At 46.7% G+C, this 19649-nt stretch overlaps 1 protein-coding gene across 5 annotated transcripts in view; it reads left to right on the top strand.

Annotated features, from left to right (window-relative positions):
* GIGYF2 (GRB10 interacting GYF protein 2) overlaps positions 1-19649 on the top strand; it is a 2415541-nt gene that overhangs the window by 2157104 nt on the left and 238788 nt on the right. For all 5 annotated transcript variants that reach the window (XM_069617902.1, XM_069617899.1, XM_069617900.1 and 2 more), the window contains 2 exons: positions 11224-11349; positions 11575-11823. In XM_069617902.1, the coding sequence (XP_069474003.1) occupies positions 11224-11349; positions 11575-11823 (375 nt within the window). The remainder of the gene's footprint in view (positions 1-11223; positions 11350-11574; positions 11824-19649) is intronic.

Below are 19649 nucleotides of genomic sequence, written 5' to 3'. Positions count from 1 at the left end.
CCTGGTGAAGGAGTTCATGAAAGGTCTTTTCCGCTCGTTCCCGCCGGTGAGGGTGAGGGCCCTGGCGTTGGAGCTCAATGTGGTGCTGACTAGGCTCCTGGGTCTGCCATTCGAGCCTTTGCATTCGGCGCATTTGAAATTCCTGTTGTGGAAGGCAGTGTTTCTTGTGGCCATCACCTCCGCACGACGAGTGGGAGAGATCCAGGCCCTCTCCTGTAAGCCTCTGTACCTGACATTCCACGAGACAAGGGGTGTGCTGAGGACGCACCCCTCCTTCATGCCCAAGGTGCCATCGAACTTCCATCTCAACAAGCCCTTGGTGTTACCAGTTTTCTTCCTGTCACCGGCTGAGAGGACTTTGCACTCGCTGGATGTGGCTAGAGCGCTGAAGTTCTACATGGACCGAACAATGGATTTTCGGAAGACATCACAGTTGTTTGTGAACTCAAGCCCTGTGAACCAAGAGAAGGCCCTCTCCAAGACTTCCATTTCCAGGTGGCTCTCCGGCTGCATCACCCATTGTCACCGGTTGGCAAACCGACTGTTGCCTGGCTGTCCGAGAGCCCATTCGACCAGAGCGATCGCTGCAACTACGGCGTTCCTGTCTGATATGCCACTGCTGCACATCTGCAGGGCTGCTACGTGGAGGTTGACGCACACCCTAACGAAATTCTACTGCGTCGACAGGGATTTCGGGGAGGAGTCCAGAGTCGGCCAAGCAGTGCTGCGCAACCTGTTCGCTTGAAGGTGAGCCTGGTGACGAAGTAAGAGATGCTTAATGTTGAGCCTTGCCACCACCTGTGGTTGTGCATGTGTGTACTGCTTTGTATTCTTTATTCATGAGTATGTGAATCCATGCCAGACCCCATGCCAGGGACGGAACAAGTTACTTACCTGTAACTGTTGTTCTCCAGCATGGGGTCTGGCATGGATTCACATGCGAACCTTCCCGCCTACCCCTCTGCGGCTCTTCTCTTGGTCCTACTGCCACTTTACGTGCTACCAAATCTGAAGATGGCTGCATGAGGAGGGGCTTAGTTAGAGGGCAGTCATTCGCTGGGGACAGTATGACCCAGAGACCAGTGATTGGTTATTAGGAGAAAGACAGTTCAGAAACGAAACTGAAACTGATTTTTTTCTTTATCCACGATTCCCAGCCTGACGACGGGGAATATGAATCCATGCCAGACCCATTCTGGAGAACAACAGTCACAGGTAAGTAACTTGTTCCTTTCTGGCCATCTGTCTCAATACGGTTGCATGCTTGGCATCCCCCTCGGAGTAGAGTGTGACGGCCATCCTAGGGAAGGTGCAGCGCCTTTCGTCGGCGACCACCGCGATGGTGCTGTTGGGGAGAATTCTCAAACATTTGCTAATTCCCTTCACCTTAGAGACCCCCAGCAACTTTGCTGGATTTTAAGGACTTTTTTACCTGGAGAGATTGTGAGACTTTCTTCCCACTCTCTCGTGTATTTTGATATGTTTTACCTTTGTGTTTTCTTTGGTTATGGAGTCTAACCAACTCCATAGGCATCATCTTTTTCATTTGTCACACAGCTCCCTCAGTGTAGTGACAATGGGAAGCCTTTCAGGCTTTCCAAAGGTTTGACTACCTGTGATAAACTGTTTCCCAGAGTAAGTAAAGCGAAATTGACTTTAATAGTCCTTTAAATTCCTAGACCCATCACACCCTATCTAACAATATAGTGCTCCAGGGGTTACTTAGTATCCTCTGTGTCAAGATATTCATGTAGCAGTCAAATGCTCCCCTTTCCTCTCAGAATGGCTGGTGGCAGTGGTTTTACAACAAACTACCATGATTTTTCCTGACCCCAAACTAGTCATAGCTCTGGTAACGTTAAATCGTGGGAGCCATGTTTTTCAAGATGGCGTCTGAGCCACCTTTATTGAAAGACGTTCCGGTCTTCTTTTTTCACCATTTCTTTGTGAAAAGGTCCTTCTAGGGTTTTTCTCTGCGCGCCAAACCAGGTTTGGTCTCTTTGTTAATTCGCCTTTGGCTGGCTTCAGGAGTGAAACCCGCCTCTTGCGCCCGACTGTCTGCGGTGGGCAGGAAGTAAGGGAGGTGCCCGAAACTCCCTGTGCTTAGTCTCCTAGGAGACCCAAATGCAATCTGTGGTGATTGGGTGGCTGACTCTCCGGCAAGAACAGCCACCCTGCTGGGTGAGTGACCGCTAAGCTGGAATGAATGGGAGAGAACTGAATAAAAGGCGAGTCTCTTGGTTTGGATGGCAGTCGGCCATTGGACGAAGGAACCGAAGAAGAGCTTGAAGAGGACGGCTGCTGCAACTCCTGGACCGTTGGTTTGCCCGGTGAAGCCCTGCTGCAGGGCTGAATCGCTAAGTTCGTATCGACAGAGAAGCCGACTTCTCCCTTTGAGTTGGTTGGACCAGTCAACTGCAAAGTAAGCCACCTGGTTACCCATCTCGGAGCTAGTTGAATTTCCTCAGAGTTTCTGAAGGAAACCGTAGGACCAGGGAGAGGTACACAAGCTTGTGTGCGTTACTTACAGCCACCGGAATTGAAGTTTGCCAGTTGCAAGCTTTTTGACCAGTCCGAGTGCAGTGCAGGAGTCCCCCGACGTCCTCGAACTTGTCGCCACGACTGAGAAACAGGAACAGCGAGCTCTGCAGGAACTGGCAGGAACAAAAGTCATCGGCTGCATCTTTTTCTTCATTGTAAGGTACTGTGAAACCAGACTGAGAGTACTTGCCTCTCGCGGTGAAAGTGCTTGAAACTTTTGCAACTCGCAGGCCTAATCAGCTTGTGACCCAACATATGGTGGTTCTTTTTACAAATTACTTCTGAGAACTTGTGCAGAGACTTTACCGTTTACCTACTGGAACCGCTTTATCCCATCCAAGACTTTAGCCGATTGACTTAGCCTATTGAAGTGAATTGACTCTTCTGGTGAACTCAAAGTATTTACACTAAGAATAATTGTATACTTTCATGTTCTAATAACCTCTACCTTTTACTCCTCTTGAAAAGTATTCTGAAATAGTATTGAAGTGTATTTATGCGTTATATAATTGCCTCCTTCTTATGAATGTTTTATAATTGACAGATAAATAAATGAATACGTATTTATCAAAGAAACCTTGAATGTAAGAGTTTATTTGAACACCTGGGATTGTAGACCTCTGTAACATTACTGCTCACGTTCCCCTCTTGAGATAAGCCTGGCTGCTCAGCCTGCTACCAAAACTGTGGTAGTACAAACTTATACCAAAGGTTGGTTTGCTTAAACCTGTAGTCATAGTTATCTGTAATGTTCCCCGAGGGTACCCTAACAGGTGCAGTCATCAAATCCCTGTTGGGCATGATGTCCTCCTGCGTCCACCTCGTCCCATTGTGCAGGCTCCAGATGAGCCCTCTTCAGGAGCTCCTGGATGCACGTTGGCGGAAGGTCACAGGGACTTGGATGGACAAATTTGCCCTCGAGCAAGGGTTCCGTCAGGCTCTATGATGGTGGGGAGTGCACCCACATCTCACACAATATGCTCCTTTTCAGATACCACTGTACCAAGCCTCTGTCACCACAGACTTCTCCATGGAAGGGTGGGGGGGGCCCACACCAGGGGCCTCTGGCTCCCTGAGGAAAAAGACTTCTGGGTCCTCAAGTCGTTACCTCTGCTGCAGGGAAGGTGGAGTGAATCTTCACGGGCAACACCACCACCATGTTCTACATCCCGATGCAGGGTGGCACTCGCTCTCACACGCTTTCCCTGGAAGCCCAGACCCTGTGGCATTGGGCCATTCTTCTGGACATGTTCCCCGTCCCCTTCACCTGTAGTGCATCAAGAACACATCGCTCAGCCGGGAGTTGTGATGCTGCCATGAATGGGAGATGCTGCAGGCGCAAGTATCGCGTCTCTTCAGCAAGTGGGGTCGACCACAAATAGACCTCTTCGTGAAGGCAGCCAATTCCAAGAGGTTTGACAGCAGGTTCCCTCAGCCGAGGAGCCTGGGGGGGACGCCTTCTCATTCCCGTGGGAGGGGCTCTTCCTGTACGCCTTCCATCCGATCCCGCTCCTACTATGTGTGATCAATACACTCAGACAATTTCATGGCAGGATGATACTCATCAATCCGGCGTGGCCATGGCAGACTGGTACCTGGTTATGTCCAAAAGTGGCTACATCCATTGGGCTGCCTCCTTTTCCCGATATTCTCTCCAGAGAAAAGGGAACAATTCTGCCCCATGACCCAGCATCACAGAGCCCCAAGGCCTGGCTCCTGCAGCCCTAGAGTTTTGGCATTGCGCTCTACCGCTGGAATGCAAGGAAATCCTGGCCAAGGCCAGAACTTCATCTACGATGTCTTGCTACGGCCACAAATGGAAGTTATTCACGGTGTGGTGCAGGACTCAGAGGATTACACCTCTACTGATCACAGCTCCACAGCTCCTTCCATACCTGCTTTCGGTGGCTACGGTGGGTCTGGCTCACATCTCTATCCAGGTGCACATGGTGGCCATATCCAGGTAAACACTGATGCCAGGCAAGTCGTCCCAATGGTCACATAGGCTCATGAATAGTTACTCAAGGGCCTGTTCTGGACTTTTCTGCCAGTGAAGGCACCAGCTCCTGATTGGGAGCTCAAAGTAGTTTTGATTAAATTCATGGGGCCTCCATTCGAGCCATTGCCTCATGCAATTCTGGGGTCTGGGTCCGTATTACCTTCAACTCTCCCTTCGGAAATACCTCCCTACTTGAGCTCTTAGCTCCTCCACATCCAACTCCCTCAGGGTCAGTCGCTTCTCCAAGCAGCGAGTTGGTAGTATATCTTTCTTCAGCTGGGGCCTCCCTCTGGAACAGCCTGCCTGCCTCTGTGAAACTTGAAGAGAACCATCTTCGGTTCTGGAAACACCTCACGACCTTCCTCTTTTCTTCTGACTGCTCTCTTGCGCTCCCCTGCTGATATCTGTGTGTTTCTGCACTGGGCACCTGTCTACCCTCTAATTTTGGGCCCTGATTACTGCTCACCCAGCTGCATACCCACACTGCCTCCTGGCAACCCTTGCACTTGCGTCTGTATCTGCAACCCTACAGACCCCTTACCTGCACTTATTAGACACCCATTGTCTGCCCTTAACTCTTGCACGTGCCACCTGCTGGCCGCACTACCTATTGTTTTGATCCCCTGTTCAGCACTTTCCACTCCTCCCCTGCCCCTTACACTTTCCCCCTTCCCTCTCCCCTGCACCTGTGTGTTCTCAGTGTCACTGGGCCTAGTAAGATCATTGTTTTGTCCTCCCTTGTACCCCTCCCTTGCCTCGTCGCACCTTGAAACACTTGTGCATTATATCATATCAGGCCCCCCTGAAGTTCCTCTCGTGGAAGACAACTTTCCTAGTGGCCATCACCTCGGCCAGGCGGGGCATCTATAGTTGGCCGCTCTTGCAAGCAACAATTTTTGTCTTTTTATGCTACAAAGGTGGTACTACGAATCCATCCCACCTTTATGCCAAAGGTCCCTTCCGAGTTCCATGTCAACTAGCCTTTGGTTCTACCAGTGTTCTTTCCGAACCCTTCTATGCCTGCTGAAAGTATGTTGCATTCGCTGGACGTTGCTCATGCCTTGAAGTTTTAGGTGGCACGCACAAAGGATTTTCTGAAGACTTAAGAATTGTTGGTCCATTTGGGACCTGTGAATCACAGGAAGGCATTGTCTAAGGCTTCCATCGCCAGATGGCTCTCCAGCTGCATCATGCACTGTCCTCGTCTGGCCAACAGACTTCTTCCAGGCCAGCTTACAACCCATTCCACCAGAGCCATCACAGCAACTACAGCATTTGTCTCTGGTGTGCCCATGCTCGGCATCTGCAGTGTTGCTACGTGGGGGTCCACACACACCGTAACAAGATTCTACTGCGTCGACACGGATTCCAGGGAGGAGTCCCGGTTTGGCCAGGCGGTGCAAAGCAACCTGTTTGCCTGAAGTGAGTCTGTTCTAGGGGTGAGTGTATTACTTCTGTTGGGCCTTGCCACATCCCGTGGTTATGTATTTGTACTGCTGTTTAATCATATTTATGAGCATGTGAATGCATGCCAGAACTCATGCTGGAGAAGGAACTTACCTGTAACTCCTGTTCTCCAGCATAGGTCTGGCATGGATTCACATGCAAACCCTCCCTCCTTCCCCTCTGTGGCTCTTCTTGGTTCAGTTCATTCTGCCACTTTACGTGCGCTACCAAATATGAAGATGGCCACCAGGGGTGGAGCTTAGGGAGACGACAGTCATTGGTTGGGGGCAGTATGAGCCAAAGGACAGTGATTGGTTATAGAGTAGAAATGCAGTTTTCAGGCTAAAGTGAAACTGCGTTTTTCTCTTACAGAGGATTCCCAGCCTGACTGGGAATATTCATGAGCATGTGAATCCATGCCAGACCCATGCTAGAGAACATGAGTTACAGGTAAGTAACTTGTTCCTTTCAACTTGAATACCATAGTAACATGGAAAGATATACTGGATGGACATAAGTGCACCCCTTGTCGGGGCTGTCTGAGACCGAAAAAAGTGAAACGTGGACATGGACGTACCTGTTGACATCAGTCTGGAGAGTGAAAGGGTATCATAAATTGAATGGTGAGTGCTTGGAGGAGAAGTGAGTGAAGTGAAAGGGAACATTGCCATGTCTTACCGGAGCAGGTGACTTGTACGTCTACATAAGATATGGAACAGTCCTGATATGGACTAGCCCCCTTCATCACCACGTTCATCAACACATCATTGGGTCATACCTCTACTTAAAAAACCCACCCTCGACCCAAACACACCCACCAGCTAAAGGCCCATCACCACGGTCCCCTTCCTGCTCAAAATCCTTGATCGGGCAGTATCTCCAGATCCAAGAATACCTTGAATCTAATGAACTCCTCGGCCTCAGGCAATCAGGCTTCAGACCCAGGCACAGGACAGAAACGGCCCTTATTGACCTGAAAACTCAAATTGAGGATCTCAAAGATAAAGGGAAACTTGCACTGCTGCTACTATTAGACCTATCCGCAGCCTTCGACCTTGTCAACCACTGCATCCTTTGTCAGCACCTCTCCTCAACCGCAAACTTCTCAAATGCTGCCACCACCTGGATCAGATCTTTCCTTGACAAAAGATCCATGCAAGTCTTCTCCACATTAGCGGCTGCTGAACCCTCAACTGTTCCCTGCGGCGTGCCTCAGGGCTCCTGTGTTTCCCCCACACTCTACAATGTGTTCACCAAAGCCCTCTTTGATATTCTTGACTATCTGGGCGTCACCTACACAAATTATGCCGATGACACCCAGATACTCATCCCTATCACTGGAGACTACTTGGCTGACACTAAATCACTGAATGACATATATCTGGTCCTACAGGCATGGATGGCTCAACATGAGCTATGTCTTAACAACGACAAGACGGAGCTCCTCATCCTCGGCTCACACTACCACCTCAGCAAAATGGACCCTGCTTTCAAGTCCTTTACCTTTTGATGGCAACATCAAGGTCCATAAAGATACCAAAACCCTTGGGCTCTACCTTGACTCCACTCTGTCCCTCTCCAGACAAACCAGCTCAGTCTCATCTGCCTCTGCATACACTGATAATGACACAGCACCGTGGCCATGCATTACCTCAACAAGAGAGATGGTGTAGGGTCACTACCACTGTGCAGGGAGAGAATGCAGCTCTGGTTTTAGGCACTACAAAAAGGAATCTGTCGGCCATTCACCTAGCCGGAGAAGAGAAAACGACAGCGGATATTCTGAGCAGGCAGAGCACAGTCTCTCTCGAGTGGAAGTTAGCTCAGCAAGTCTTCCCCCCTTGGGTAACCCCTGAAGTGGATTTATTTGTGTCCTATATCAACCGGAATGCACCTGTTCTGCTCCAGGTAATTTCCTCAGAGAAAAGCTCTGGGGGACGTTTTCATTGTGGACTGGAAATGTCCACTCTTGTATGCGTTCCCGCCAGTCCTAGTCATTCCTCATGTCATCAGGAGGTTGAGGAAGTTGGGGGAAGTCCATGATCCTAATTGCTCTGGATTGGGCCACAATCCATCTGCCCTCCATTCCGTCTTCCCACAGATTGGACCTGCTCTCACAAGCGGTAGCCCGTCTTCTTCACCCTGAAATTAGAACTCTGAACAAGCCTGGTTTCAGAGAGGTTACGATACAAAGATTAGGACCTCCCGGAAGATGTTATTGAGGGGTTTCTTTCAGCCAGAAGATCAGCAACAAAACCACTATACCGCTGCCTTTGGAACAGGTTTCGCAGCTGGTGTTAGAGCTAAAGATATTGATCCTTTCAGTTGTGATAGTGCTTTCTTTTTTGTTACACCTAGCCCAATATGGACTGCAAGTGGCTACAGTCAAGGGCTACCTGGCAGTGTTATCCATCTTTAAACACACACCAGAGCAAGGCTCTTATTTTAAAATACTGATTGTGATTTAGTTCCTCAAGAGACTGACATATTTTTCCGGCGGTCCCTTTCATAGTGCCGACTTGGGATTTAAATTTTGTATTAACATTTCTAATAGGAGCTCCATTTGTACCTCACCATTCCTGTCCACTCAGATTGACATTCAGTAGCCATCACAAAAAAATACCTTTCCAGCATTTTATGCGCCTTCTCATCCTTTCAAGGTAGAAGAGAGGTTGCACAGACATGACCCAGAAAGGGCTCTGGGTTTTTATATTATCAGATTGGCTAATGTCAGGCAAGATGATCAATTCTTTGTCAGTTATACTGGACACAGATTGGGTCAAGCGTGACTAAACCGACCTCGTCATGCTGGATCATTCTGTCTCTTTCAGAATGTTTTTCTTTGGCTGGGAAAGATGTCGTGTTATGGCACATTCCACCAGAGGAGTGGCAACCACTTTGGCTCTGCAAAGAGGTGTACTGGTGCAGGACATTTATAATGCTGCAACTTGATCTTTGATTCACACCTTCTCAAAACATTACCGTCTGGACACCTGGTTGGGTCACTATGCCAGTTTTGGGAAAGCTGTTTTACACAATATAAACTAGTATTCATTGGTCCCACCTCCTTCAGTCTAACTGCTATGGCAGTCTATCAAAGACGAGAAATCCATGGGAGGACACAATCCATTAGAAGAACAAATTACTTACCCTGGTAATGTTCTTTCTACTGGATGTTCCTCCCGCGGATTCCTCATCGCCCTTGCAGCCTACCTCTCTGACAGTTGATTAATTTTTTAATTTCTCTTCCAACGCCCATGTGGGTTATGTACCCTCAAGTCGGTTGTACGAAAGAGGCAACGGGTGCAGTGTGTGCAATTTATACTAACGTCCCGTCTGAGTGCAGTATGGAAGCGCCAAGGGACATCAACTCGACGCTGCACGGCACCCCTTGCTTTCAAAAGGATTCTGAAACTACAAGCAGGATACCGGTATATCAAAGTTGAGAAAACCGTGGGAGGAACATCCAGTAGAAAGAACATTACCAGGGGGAAGTCATATTTTTTTTTTCTTGTAAGAAAACCTTTCTTTTTCATGTTTTGCAAAGGGCTTACTTGTTAAATTAACATAAGTTTACAAGTCACCAGAACCATATTTATTTAAAAACTCATTGCCTTGGGATGAGGGTGTTTTTGTTGATTGTATCTTTGTACAACCATTACAGGTTGGTTATTTTCTTTAGGCTGTCCTTTAGCTGACACTAGCACGTACATTCGGGAGCCTGAACCAACATTAATTGTGTGATCAATAATAATAGCATTGGTTTTCCTTAACTCCTCTTTTGGTTACCTGTCCTTTTTAGTTTTGTTATTAGGTGGCGCTATAGCGCCACCATAAGCCGGAACTATTGCATTAGAGTACCATTAGGGAGAAATGGCATATGAGAAGTGACACAGAGCTTTATAGGTGTTGTTTGGTTAGTGACCCACGGCCATGCTAATCTCTAGAGCCAATCGCACCTACTTCCTGCCGCACTACACTCAAAATGCATCCTCCTGGGATGTCTTTGAGCTAGCTTTATCCAGCCTTACCATCAAACTTTGTGCACAAACTGCATGCCGGTTTTTCAAACCAACATTAATTGTGTGATCAATAATAATAGCATTGGTTTTCCTTAACTCCTCTTTTGGTTACCTGTCCTTTTTAGTTTTGTTATTAGGTGGCGCTATAGGGCCACCTATAAGCCGGAACTATTGCATTAGAGTACCATTAGGGAGAAATGGCATATGAGAAGTGACACAGAGCTTTATAGGTGTTGTTTGGTTAGTGACCCACGGCCATGCTAATCTCTAGAGCCAATCGCACCTACTTCCTGCCGCACTACACTCAAAACGCATCCTCCTGGGATGTCTTTGAGCTAGCTTTATCCAGCCTTACCATCAAACGTTGTGCACAAACTGCATGCCGGTTTTTCAAAGCAGTCTTCAGAGAGTTAATTACTTCATTTGAACTGTAAATGCGCTTCTGGTGTTACAAAATGTCTTAACCAGCGCTGCCTTCAACTACTAGATTTATAAGCAACATGCGTGCCCGTCGCAGAGGTCCTGTCAAAAACAAGCATTGGCAAAGCCAACCGTTTTGGCTTCTGTATACATATTGGCCATTTGCCAAGCACTCATATTATATGCTCAGGTAGTCACACCATTTTGAAGCTGCCACCATTGATGGGCAGTTAATATCACTACGGCAAGGCCTGGCAAATGCCTAGCATTGCCTACACAAAAGCCAAAACTGTTGGCATTGTTAATCATTGGTAGGTTTGGTCCTAATGCTGATATGTACTAACACTACCCTGATAACATATGCCTTTGCATTGTGTAGCTTGCTCCCGTTGTGTGTGTTACCCACCTTTCTTGAAATTGCAAAGTTTTCTATGAACAAAGCAAAGTTTTAATAAACTTATTTATTTTGTAATTTATCGGCTCCTTGTCTTTATAACTTTGTGCAATTTCCTGTTTGCCCCTAAAAAGAGTCAATTTCCCACTGAGTGTCCAGCCGTGGCCTTTAACCTCATTAATAATAGATGAATTGCCGTAGTAATCAAACCCTGTGCTTGGTTTGTCTGAAATACTGTTTCTGCTCCTTAATATTGGGCCAGAGAGAGTTCATTCTCAAAGTCCTGTTTATAAAGTTGTGTATGCCCCCTTCAGCATGACTGCCGACAGTTTGATTATTGAAATTAAAATGTTAGCGACGCAGCTGATGGTCACCCAGCTCTTATTTTTATTTTTTCTCAGCTTCCATCATCCTCAACGTGGGGTCAGCAAGCCAGCACAGCAGCTGTAATTGCTTCCCAGTCTTCTCTTTCTTTAGCTGAAATCCAGAAGTTGGAGGAGGAGCGAGAAAGGCAGCTGCAGGATGAGGTTGGTTTTATATCAAAGTATATCTCTAATGACCCTTTAACACCGTTTGAGCCATCCCTGTTCACTTAATAAAAGTCATGTTTTCAGCTAGCATTAGTTTTACTTACTATAGAATGTTTCTACTCCTGAGTTATGTGAACCTCTGCTACTTAACAGGAGGTGTGTTTTAGTACTTAGGTACACGACTGACTCCTCATCTGTAAGTGTTAATGTGTCTTCCCACAGCAGACTCGACAGCAAAGGGAACTGATGAAGACACTCCAACAGCAACAACTGCAACAGCAGCAGCAGCAAAAGCTTTCAGGCTGGGGGACTGTTTCGACAGGCACAGGAAGCACTAAGTCCTTACTCGAAATTCAGAAAGAGGAGGCGAAACAGATGCAGAAAAACAAGCAGGAAAACCGGGCTCGAGGCAACAGCACTGTCACCACTGCTGCAGTATGTGCTGCTGATACGATCAGCACAACAATCACAGTGAGTAGGCCCAATGAAATATTTTGTACTTTAATATCTAAAGAGTTTCCCCTACTTTCCCAGATTCCTTATTTCCTGCACTCATCTTTGTTTCATAATCCGATTTCCCCTCTAACGCATCACTCTTCGTACCTTTATTGCAATCTATTTTCCGCTTCTATTTTATGTTTTGCCAGAACGATCAAGCTTCCTAATTCCATACCTGCGACAGCCATCAGTGCCTGTTTTATTTCTTGGGATTCTGCAATTTGCCATCATTCTAAATTTAAAATGACAGAGGGAAAACCTCAAGTTCAAGCATTCCAAGAACAAAATGTACGTATGGCTTTCTCATGCATGGAAATAAGAAGCATATGTGTTTGGCTTCAGCTTCTTGCGCTATGTATTTAAGATCAGACTTTTATCATAAGTTCTGCCAGTGGACAGGAAATGTGTACATAGCATTACAAAGAATTCTCTACGAGGAGGCCCCTGTCGCAAGAAACCTGTAGCAAGTTTCACTTTTTGTAAAGCTGCCCTCCAGGAAATCTTAATTTAGGGAACAATTTTTTTCTTTTACAGATAAGCTATTTGTCAGTGCGTGTCTCTGTTTCTTAGACTAAATATAGGCCTGTGATAAAGTCAGTTGCCAGACTTTGAGATGCAGAGGACTCCTGCAACGAGGAACGCGGCCCCCTTGGGTACTTTGTCTAGTACTGTAGGTGGTTATAGGTGGGATCACCATCCCGATAGTTCAGAGAGGCCCCATCTGAGTTATGTTGACCCTTTGCCTGATCCCTCTTTTGTTCCTTTATGGCAATATCCTATCTGGAGTGTGCAAAGAATGAGGAAGGCAGAACTATATAAAAATGGCATAACCAGCCACCACAGCTGGTCCTCTTCTATACTGAGCTTGTATAGAAGCTATAACGCGTTGGTTTAGCAAGCCACAAAAGAAGGAACACACTCACTGGTGCAGCCAGGCATTTTCCCCATAGGGCTACTTACCACCAAGAAAGCATTGCAAAGCAGCTTCAAGCCAACAGTGGAAAGATGCAGAACCGTGTCTGAGGTGAGGCTTCCTCCGGACTCCAAGATTCTTGCCTGGCCTTCTAAACCCTCAGAAGTACATGGGTAGCCTACACGTGGGACATATTCACTGTCTACAAGCCCAGGCCGCTCCAAAAGACTGAGAAAACACCACAGGTCATATCCAGTGGGAAGCCTTTTTGGAAAACATATTTGCACCGAGATGTATAAACGGCTAGAGGTGACTGTTGGAAAAGATGTTCTCGTTTGCACCCTTCTTGCAATTGATTTCAATGAGACACCCTTTTTTGCTTTTTTTTTTTTAACTTGTCCTGACTTTTTGAAGGAATGTAAAGCCTTCAGCTTCACTTCCATTGCCTTTTGCTCTTTGTAATGGGGAAACAGACTAGTCCCTCAGACGTTCATTACTGAGAAACTTTGTTCCACTTTGTAATTCTTGTATTTTGGCAATCGCGCACAGCACCTTACAGTGCAGTGCAGTGGGAATATTTAGAATCCCCATAACTTTTAATCTTTTGTGTTTTTGGTCACTTTTTAAATGTGCATAAGACAAGCTGGTGGCAGCAGTAACATTTTCACTGTTTTTACTTTATTTTACTTGTGCACTTTCATGTTTACCGAAACTGGCTACTAAAGATGGCTAACACCTTAAGATGGCTGTGCCACAAGATTGTTTGCTTGTTCTTTGGCCATAATTTAGTTTGGCCTTCTTCCTGCCCTCACAGGCCATGAAATCCCATATACGGGTATGCTCTTACCTGGGAAAGTTGCTGCTTTCACGGGCTAGTGAGCCTTTTGTGTGTCTGAGTCCAAGGGAATGTGGCAGATCATTTCCATTGGTGGGCTTGGTCATACTTTCAGATCTGAACCTGGGCAAAAGGAGGGCTCATGCAGATATTCTTCAGATCTACTTTGGAGCCAATAATCCTACAACCAAGAGCAGCCTGCTGACGACCGAGGATGTCTTCTGCAGTGGACCACCATCCTCTCCAGTCACTGGTCCGGTGAAGCCTTGCTCCTTCGCAAGACCTTAGAAGACCCTTGTTGGTGCTTCAGCCCTTGTACTATTGGGGACCAACTAGTTTCAATGGCTACTCGAGTTGCATGTCCTAAGAGCCTTCGTAAGTGGCCCTGGACTGACCACCTCCCTTGTGGGCTACCTTGCCAGAGACACGTTGCTGCGTTCAAGCCCAGAACTTTGGTGAATGTCAGCTTGTACCATAATTTGCCTTCTCTCCCGAAATGTCAGCTTCCTGACATTAAGGGAACCTGTCCTGCAGTTGCTTCTGTGACTGGAGTATTGCCTGAAAAGGGTGGCCATCGCCAGAACTTGGCCTATTCCATCCCAGGTATTGCCTGAAGTGGTCTGCACTCTACATCCTCTGTGTTGGGGAGAATTCTCATTTCTGTGCTAATTACCTTCAACATTAGAGACCCCCCCAGCTCTTTTGCTGGACTTTAGGACTTTTTTCATTTTAACCCTGGAGTGGGCGAGACCTTTTGCTCACTCTCTCATGTGTTTTGATCTCATTTGGATTATGTTTCATTTTCTTGTGTGCACTACTAGTCCCAAGAATAGTCAAGTGAAATGGACTTTACTTAACTTTTCCCTTTATAGGTCCAGCGCACACCATCTTATGTGGAGTGCTGGGGTGTTACCTAATAGCCCCTTATCCTCCATTCTCATGTAACATTTTTTATGTTACCCTCACTACTTTAAATCGCTGGTGGCACTGGTTTAATTTTCCCGAAACTCCCCTGTCCTTTGTCTCTAGGAATGCCTGAATGCAACCAGTCCTGATTGATTGATTGATTGATTGATTGATTGGCTGTCCTTTTAGGACAGCCACCCTTCTGTGTGATTGACAGCCTAGGCTGTGCATGAATAGGAGAAACCTGCTTAAAAGGTGAGGGGTTTGGGATTAGTCAGTCGACCACTGGGAGAAACACCCGATGAAGAAACCGTGAACGAAGCTTGCTGCATCCTCATGGACCTTTGAATTGCCCAGTGAAGCCCCACTTCTGTGCTGAAATTCCTTTTTCTGATCAACAAGAGAAGTTCCGGAAGGGACGACTTCTTCTGTTGATTACTGGGATCAACTAACCACGCGACAAAGTCCACTGGATCATCCTCCATGATTGGCTGCACTACTTCGCTGCTGCAAGAACCGAGTGCCAGAGGTCGAGAAATCCATAGTAGAGTGCAAAGTCTGAAATCCGTCCAGAAGCTCCAGCAGTCTCCTAAGAACCCTCCAGAAGCTGGACGACCAGACTCAACAGAGTGCAGGACCCAAGGAGTGAAGGAAGCCCAACCGGTATCCGAGATCCGCAGTGGTGCTGTTTACCAAGCGCTGAAACCGCGAAGTGCCGCTGATCCGAAAAGAGCCTGTTGCTGCCGATGACCTCCAAATTGTTGCTGCAGGAGCCCTCCAGATGTCCTCCCTCTTGTCCCCACGGCTGAGGCTCCAGAACCCAGGGTCTGCATCGCTTCAACAGGACAGAATCCAGCTGGACCACTCTTCTTCAAACCAGAGGTACTTTTTAGACTTGGGGTACTTACCTCAGTGTCCTTAGAGCTGTGCTTAGTTGAGACTTGCAGTGGCTTACCTTTAGAGTTGATTCCAACTCTGCTTTTCACAGGCTTAACAGCTTGTGACCCTACAAGTGATTTCTACAAAACTGTCTAACTTTGTGCAAGACCTTTATTATCTAAGAAGTGCCTCAGCTCCATAGACTGTGCTCCAATTGACTTTGGCTGTCCTGGCTCCCTTCGTACTCTTCTAGTCCATTAACTTTGATATTACTGTCCCTCATAGGTGGTTATATGTTTTTGCTGGGAAAGGCTTGTCTAGACTTCATTGAAAGAGTTAAGTATTCTCACATGCCCTGAGAACCTGTTTAACCTGTTTCCTTCCTTTAACATTTCCTTTCTACAACCTCAGCATCTGCAAAGTATAACTAGTGATATATAAATGCCATTACTGTCCTTGTGAATGAAGTCACCTACGGGTGTAGGAAGTGTGTAAAAATGCATATCCAAAGAGTATTCACTAACTTGGGCTGATTCTGAAAAAGTGTTTTAAAGTATATATGATTGTTACATAACTTGCCCTTTTTGAAGAACGCGTATTTAAAAATTGATGTTCAATAACTATAACTGAAACCTTGAGTGTTACTTGGTTACTTGTATTTGTGAATTTCATTGCTACAGCTCTGCAGTTCACATTTACCGAGATAGGCCTGGCTGCTCAGTCACACTACCAACTTGTGTAGAACACACCTATCCCAAAAGGCGGGTTACCTAATACCAAACAGATGAGTGTTGTGTAGTCTCAAAGTGTTACTACACCAATGTTTACCTAATGCTATGGTGTTGCATCTTGAAGTTGTACCTGACCGGAAGAAGCACTTGAACCTGCAACCCCTGGCTACCTCTCACCCGAACAAAGGATGGAGGATCATGTGCCCAGTGACCCTGAGACAATCCATTGTGTGACCTGGGAAAATCTGAGTATGGTGGTAAGTAAACACATCTGTTCCTTTCCCCTCCTGCCCCCCATAAGATAACACTGGGTGCAAAACCATTTTTCTCCCAACTACCTCTTTACTAATATTTGGTCTTCAAATCTGGGTCAAGCATCCTGCCCTTGGGGCTAGCCTTTTGAGAGGACGAGAGAGGAGAACTTGCCTTTCTTTGGACAAATACTTACTCTACTTCTAAATAGTTTTGTTTTGAAATCACCACCACAAGCCCATTGCATCCATTTAGAGGATACATTCCCTAGAGAAAATGCCTTGGAACCTGTTAATTTTGAGCAATAGGCCCTAATACATTTTAGGGTTGGACTTAAGTGAATTGTGATTGCGTTCTATTAATTTCAACTGCATCTGAATACTTACCTGGTTTGATTATTGACTGATGTGTTAGTGAGCATACTGATGAATCTATATATTTGTGAGTGTTAGGTAGGAATTAGTGCAGTGCAACTGGTGTGGGATTACTCAAAATGTATCTCTTCGTATTCGGTAACCCACCTTTTGATATAGGCCTGTAGTACGCAAGTTGGTAGTGTGACTGAGTAGCAAAGCTAATCTTAAAATGGGTAATGTGAGCTGTAGAGATGTGCAGTGAAACCAGTAAATACAAGTATACAATAAAACACTTACACGTTTAAAGTTATTTAATAAATTATTTGTAAACAAAGCTATTTAATGCATTCTTTAAAAAGCAGCTATTAACTGTGTGAGGAGGTCAAAGAGGCAATAGAGATAAAAGACAGCCCCATTCTAACTTTCAGACCCAGCACCCAAAATGTTACATCAGCAGGACAGAACAAAACTACATGTCCCATAAACCACCACGGGAAATGGAGACCAGGTGGGGGGAAAGATAAAATGAACAAAGGGAAGCGGTATAGATACAGCCCGGTCATGCGGTACAGTGACAGATACCCACATAGCAGTACAGGTTGGGTGGGACAAACAGTGCATGGAGCCGGGTGGAGGAGTGAAGGCAAACTGGCTGTAGGTGTGGGAAGTGGGCAGGAAAGGCGGGTGGAAGATGAGGAGGGGAGGAGCAAGGTCTGAGTTAAAAGAAGCCCCGAGAAACTCATCAGCTGACTCTCATTACAGCAGCAGCCCTGGCCGGAGAACACAGAGGAGTGGGAGGAATCCCCAGGTGTTGTACGTTGGGCGTACTAGGAGGCTGAAGGCTCGGCACCACGGAGATCCTTATCAAGAGGCAGAGCCTCTGCCAGGGAGGCTCGAAGAGCGGCAGCTCCGCGGCACTACTGAAGCGGATTCACTGACCAGGAAAGTCTGGCTGTAAACCATTTTCAAAGGACAGTGTTTCCGTGGGTTTACCCTCTCTGTTTGTTTTCCTTTTTTTTTTTCAAAACCCAAGTTGGACAGCTGGCGAAGGAATGGAAAGCTAGTGTCCGGGGAAAGGAATTTATGTGACCGGATTCATTTTCTCTCAAAATAGGAGTCAAGCTGAAGAGGACATTCATGCGAACTCTGAATTGATCCATTTTTTTTGTTTTCTGAGCAAGCCTGCTGAATCACGTTTAAGCATGTTTTGTTGTTTATAACGAGAGACTGTGTGAAAATTTAACTCGGCAATAAATCATACCTTGTGAACTCTGCATTCCGATTACAGTCTACTACTTTACAGTGGTGGCAGCGGTAGGATTCAAGAGAACGCCAAGGCAGACAGAGTGGAAGCTGGAATAAAGGCACTCACAGAGGGACAGCAGCAACTGCAACAACTTATACAAGTGCAAGGCCATCAGGCGCAGGCAGACAGACAAGCCCTCCAACAAGCCACACAAGTGCAAAGTGCGGCACAAGAGCAAGGACGGGAAGCTTTAAGAATATTGGGAGAAGCAGTGGCCACCACCCGGAGGCATCCCGCGATACCGTCCACGGTATTACAGAAATACCAAGTAGGAGAAGACCCTAGTTTTTTCTTTGTGAATTTTGAGGGAATAGCCCGAGCAGCTCAATGGCCACAGGACAGATGGGCCTTCTACCTCGCACCCCTGCTCACAGGGCCAATGCATGGGGCATACCAAGCTAACAACCCCACAGGGGACACTCCTTATACCGAGATTAAAAAAACAGTGTTGGAAAGACTTGGTATGGATGAAGAATCCTACAGACTCCGGTTTAGAGAAACCAGACTGAAACCCGGCGAAAGCCCAAGACAATTGTTCTACAGAGTGCAAGATTTGGTGGGAAAATGGCTTCAAACAGGCACTGCCACAATAGGACAGATTAAGGATAAAGTAATGATGGAACAGTTCATTGATGCCTGACCCGGACCCATACAGAGGTGGGTTAGGCAACATCACCATCTGTCTTTAAACAAGGCCATAGATGTGGCAACAGCATATCAGAAGGCAGGTAACATTCGGCCCATCCCAGCGACCCACTTGAGACCAAGTATGGAGACTCCCGCCTTACGCAGTGGGCCTTATAAGGGGCCAAGCACCGAACCCAGGAACCGGCCAGAACCCCGACCTAATGGTGGTGTTACAAACAAAGGAACGGCACCACAATGTTTCGAATGTGGGGAATGGGGTCATATTGCTCGATTCTGCTCCCGAAAACCTAAACTTGAACCAATGGAAATCGGAACCTTACAAACTCAGGAATACAGAAGGAAACGGTTACCTTATGTGATAGAAGTCACAGTGGACGGACATCCCCGTCAAGCAATGATGGATAGCGGAAGTCGACAGACGGCCATACAGCCCCATGTGAGCAAGCAAGAACACAAACAGGTGAGAACCATTGGCATCAAATGTGTGCATGGGGATTGTTAGGGAGAATTCTCTGTTTAGGCTGAATTTCCTAACATAGTGAGTCCCCCAGCAGCTTTGCTGGATTTTTGGGGTTTATTTTTTTCTCCTGTCAAGAGTGAGACTCTCTTACCCTCACTCTTGGACATGATTTGAGTGTGTTTCTTTGGCTCTAGATGTGTTTAATGGGCTATGGGGTCTTTTACCCCATAGGGCTTCATGTGTTTTTGTGATGTGTTACACAGCACCCTCAGTGCAGTGACAGAGGGGTGTCATAGTGACCCCCCAGTATAGACTCCATACCCTGGGACTGACTACCGTCTCCCAGGACATGTAAAGTCACCATTGACTTTACTAGTCTTAAATTCTGAACAGAACCAGTACAAACCATCATATTGTGGACGTACTGGCTGGGGCAATTCGATTGCCCCAGGATCTGTTAGTCGAGGGGGCACGTCTCCGTCCCCCCTGATCGAGTTTTGGCTGGTGGCAGTG

Source organism: Ambystoma mexicanum, chromosome 10 (genome assembly GCF_040938575.1).
Source record: "Ambystoma mexicanum isolate Mex_15411 chromosome 10, UKY_AmexF1_1, whole genome shotgun sequence".
Taxonomy (NCBI): Eukaryota; Metazoa; Chordata; class Amphibia; order Caudata; family Ambystomatidae; genus Ambystoma; species Ambystoma mexicanum.
The sequence above is the reverse complement of the archived record's forward strand: the minus strand, read 5'-3'. Positions and strand labels throughout refer to the sequence as shown.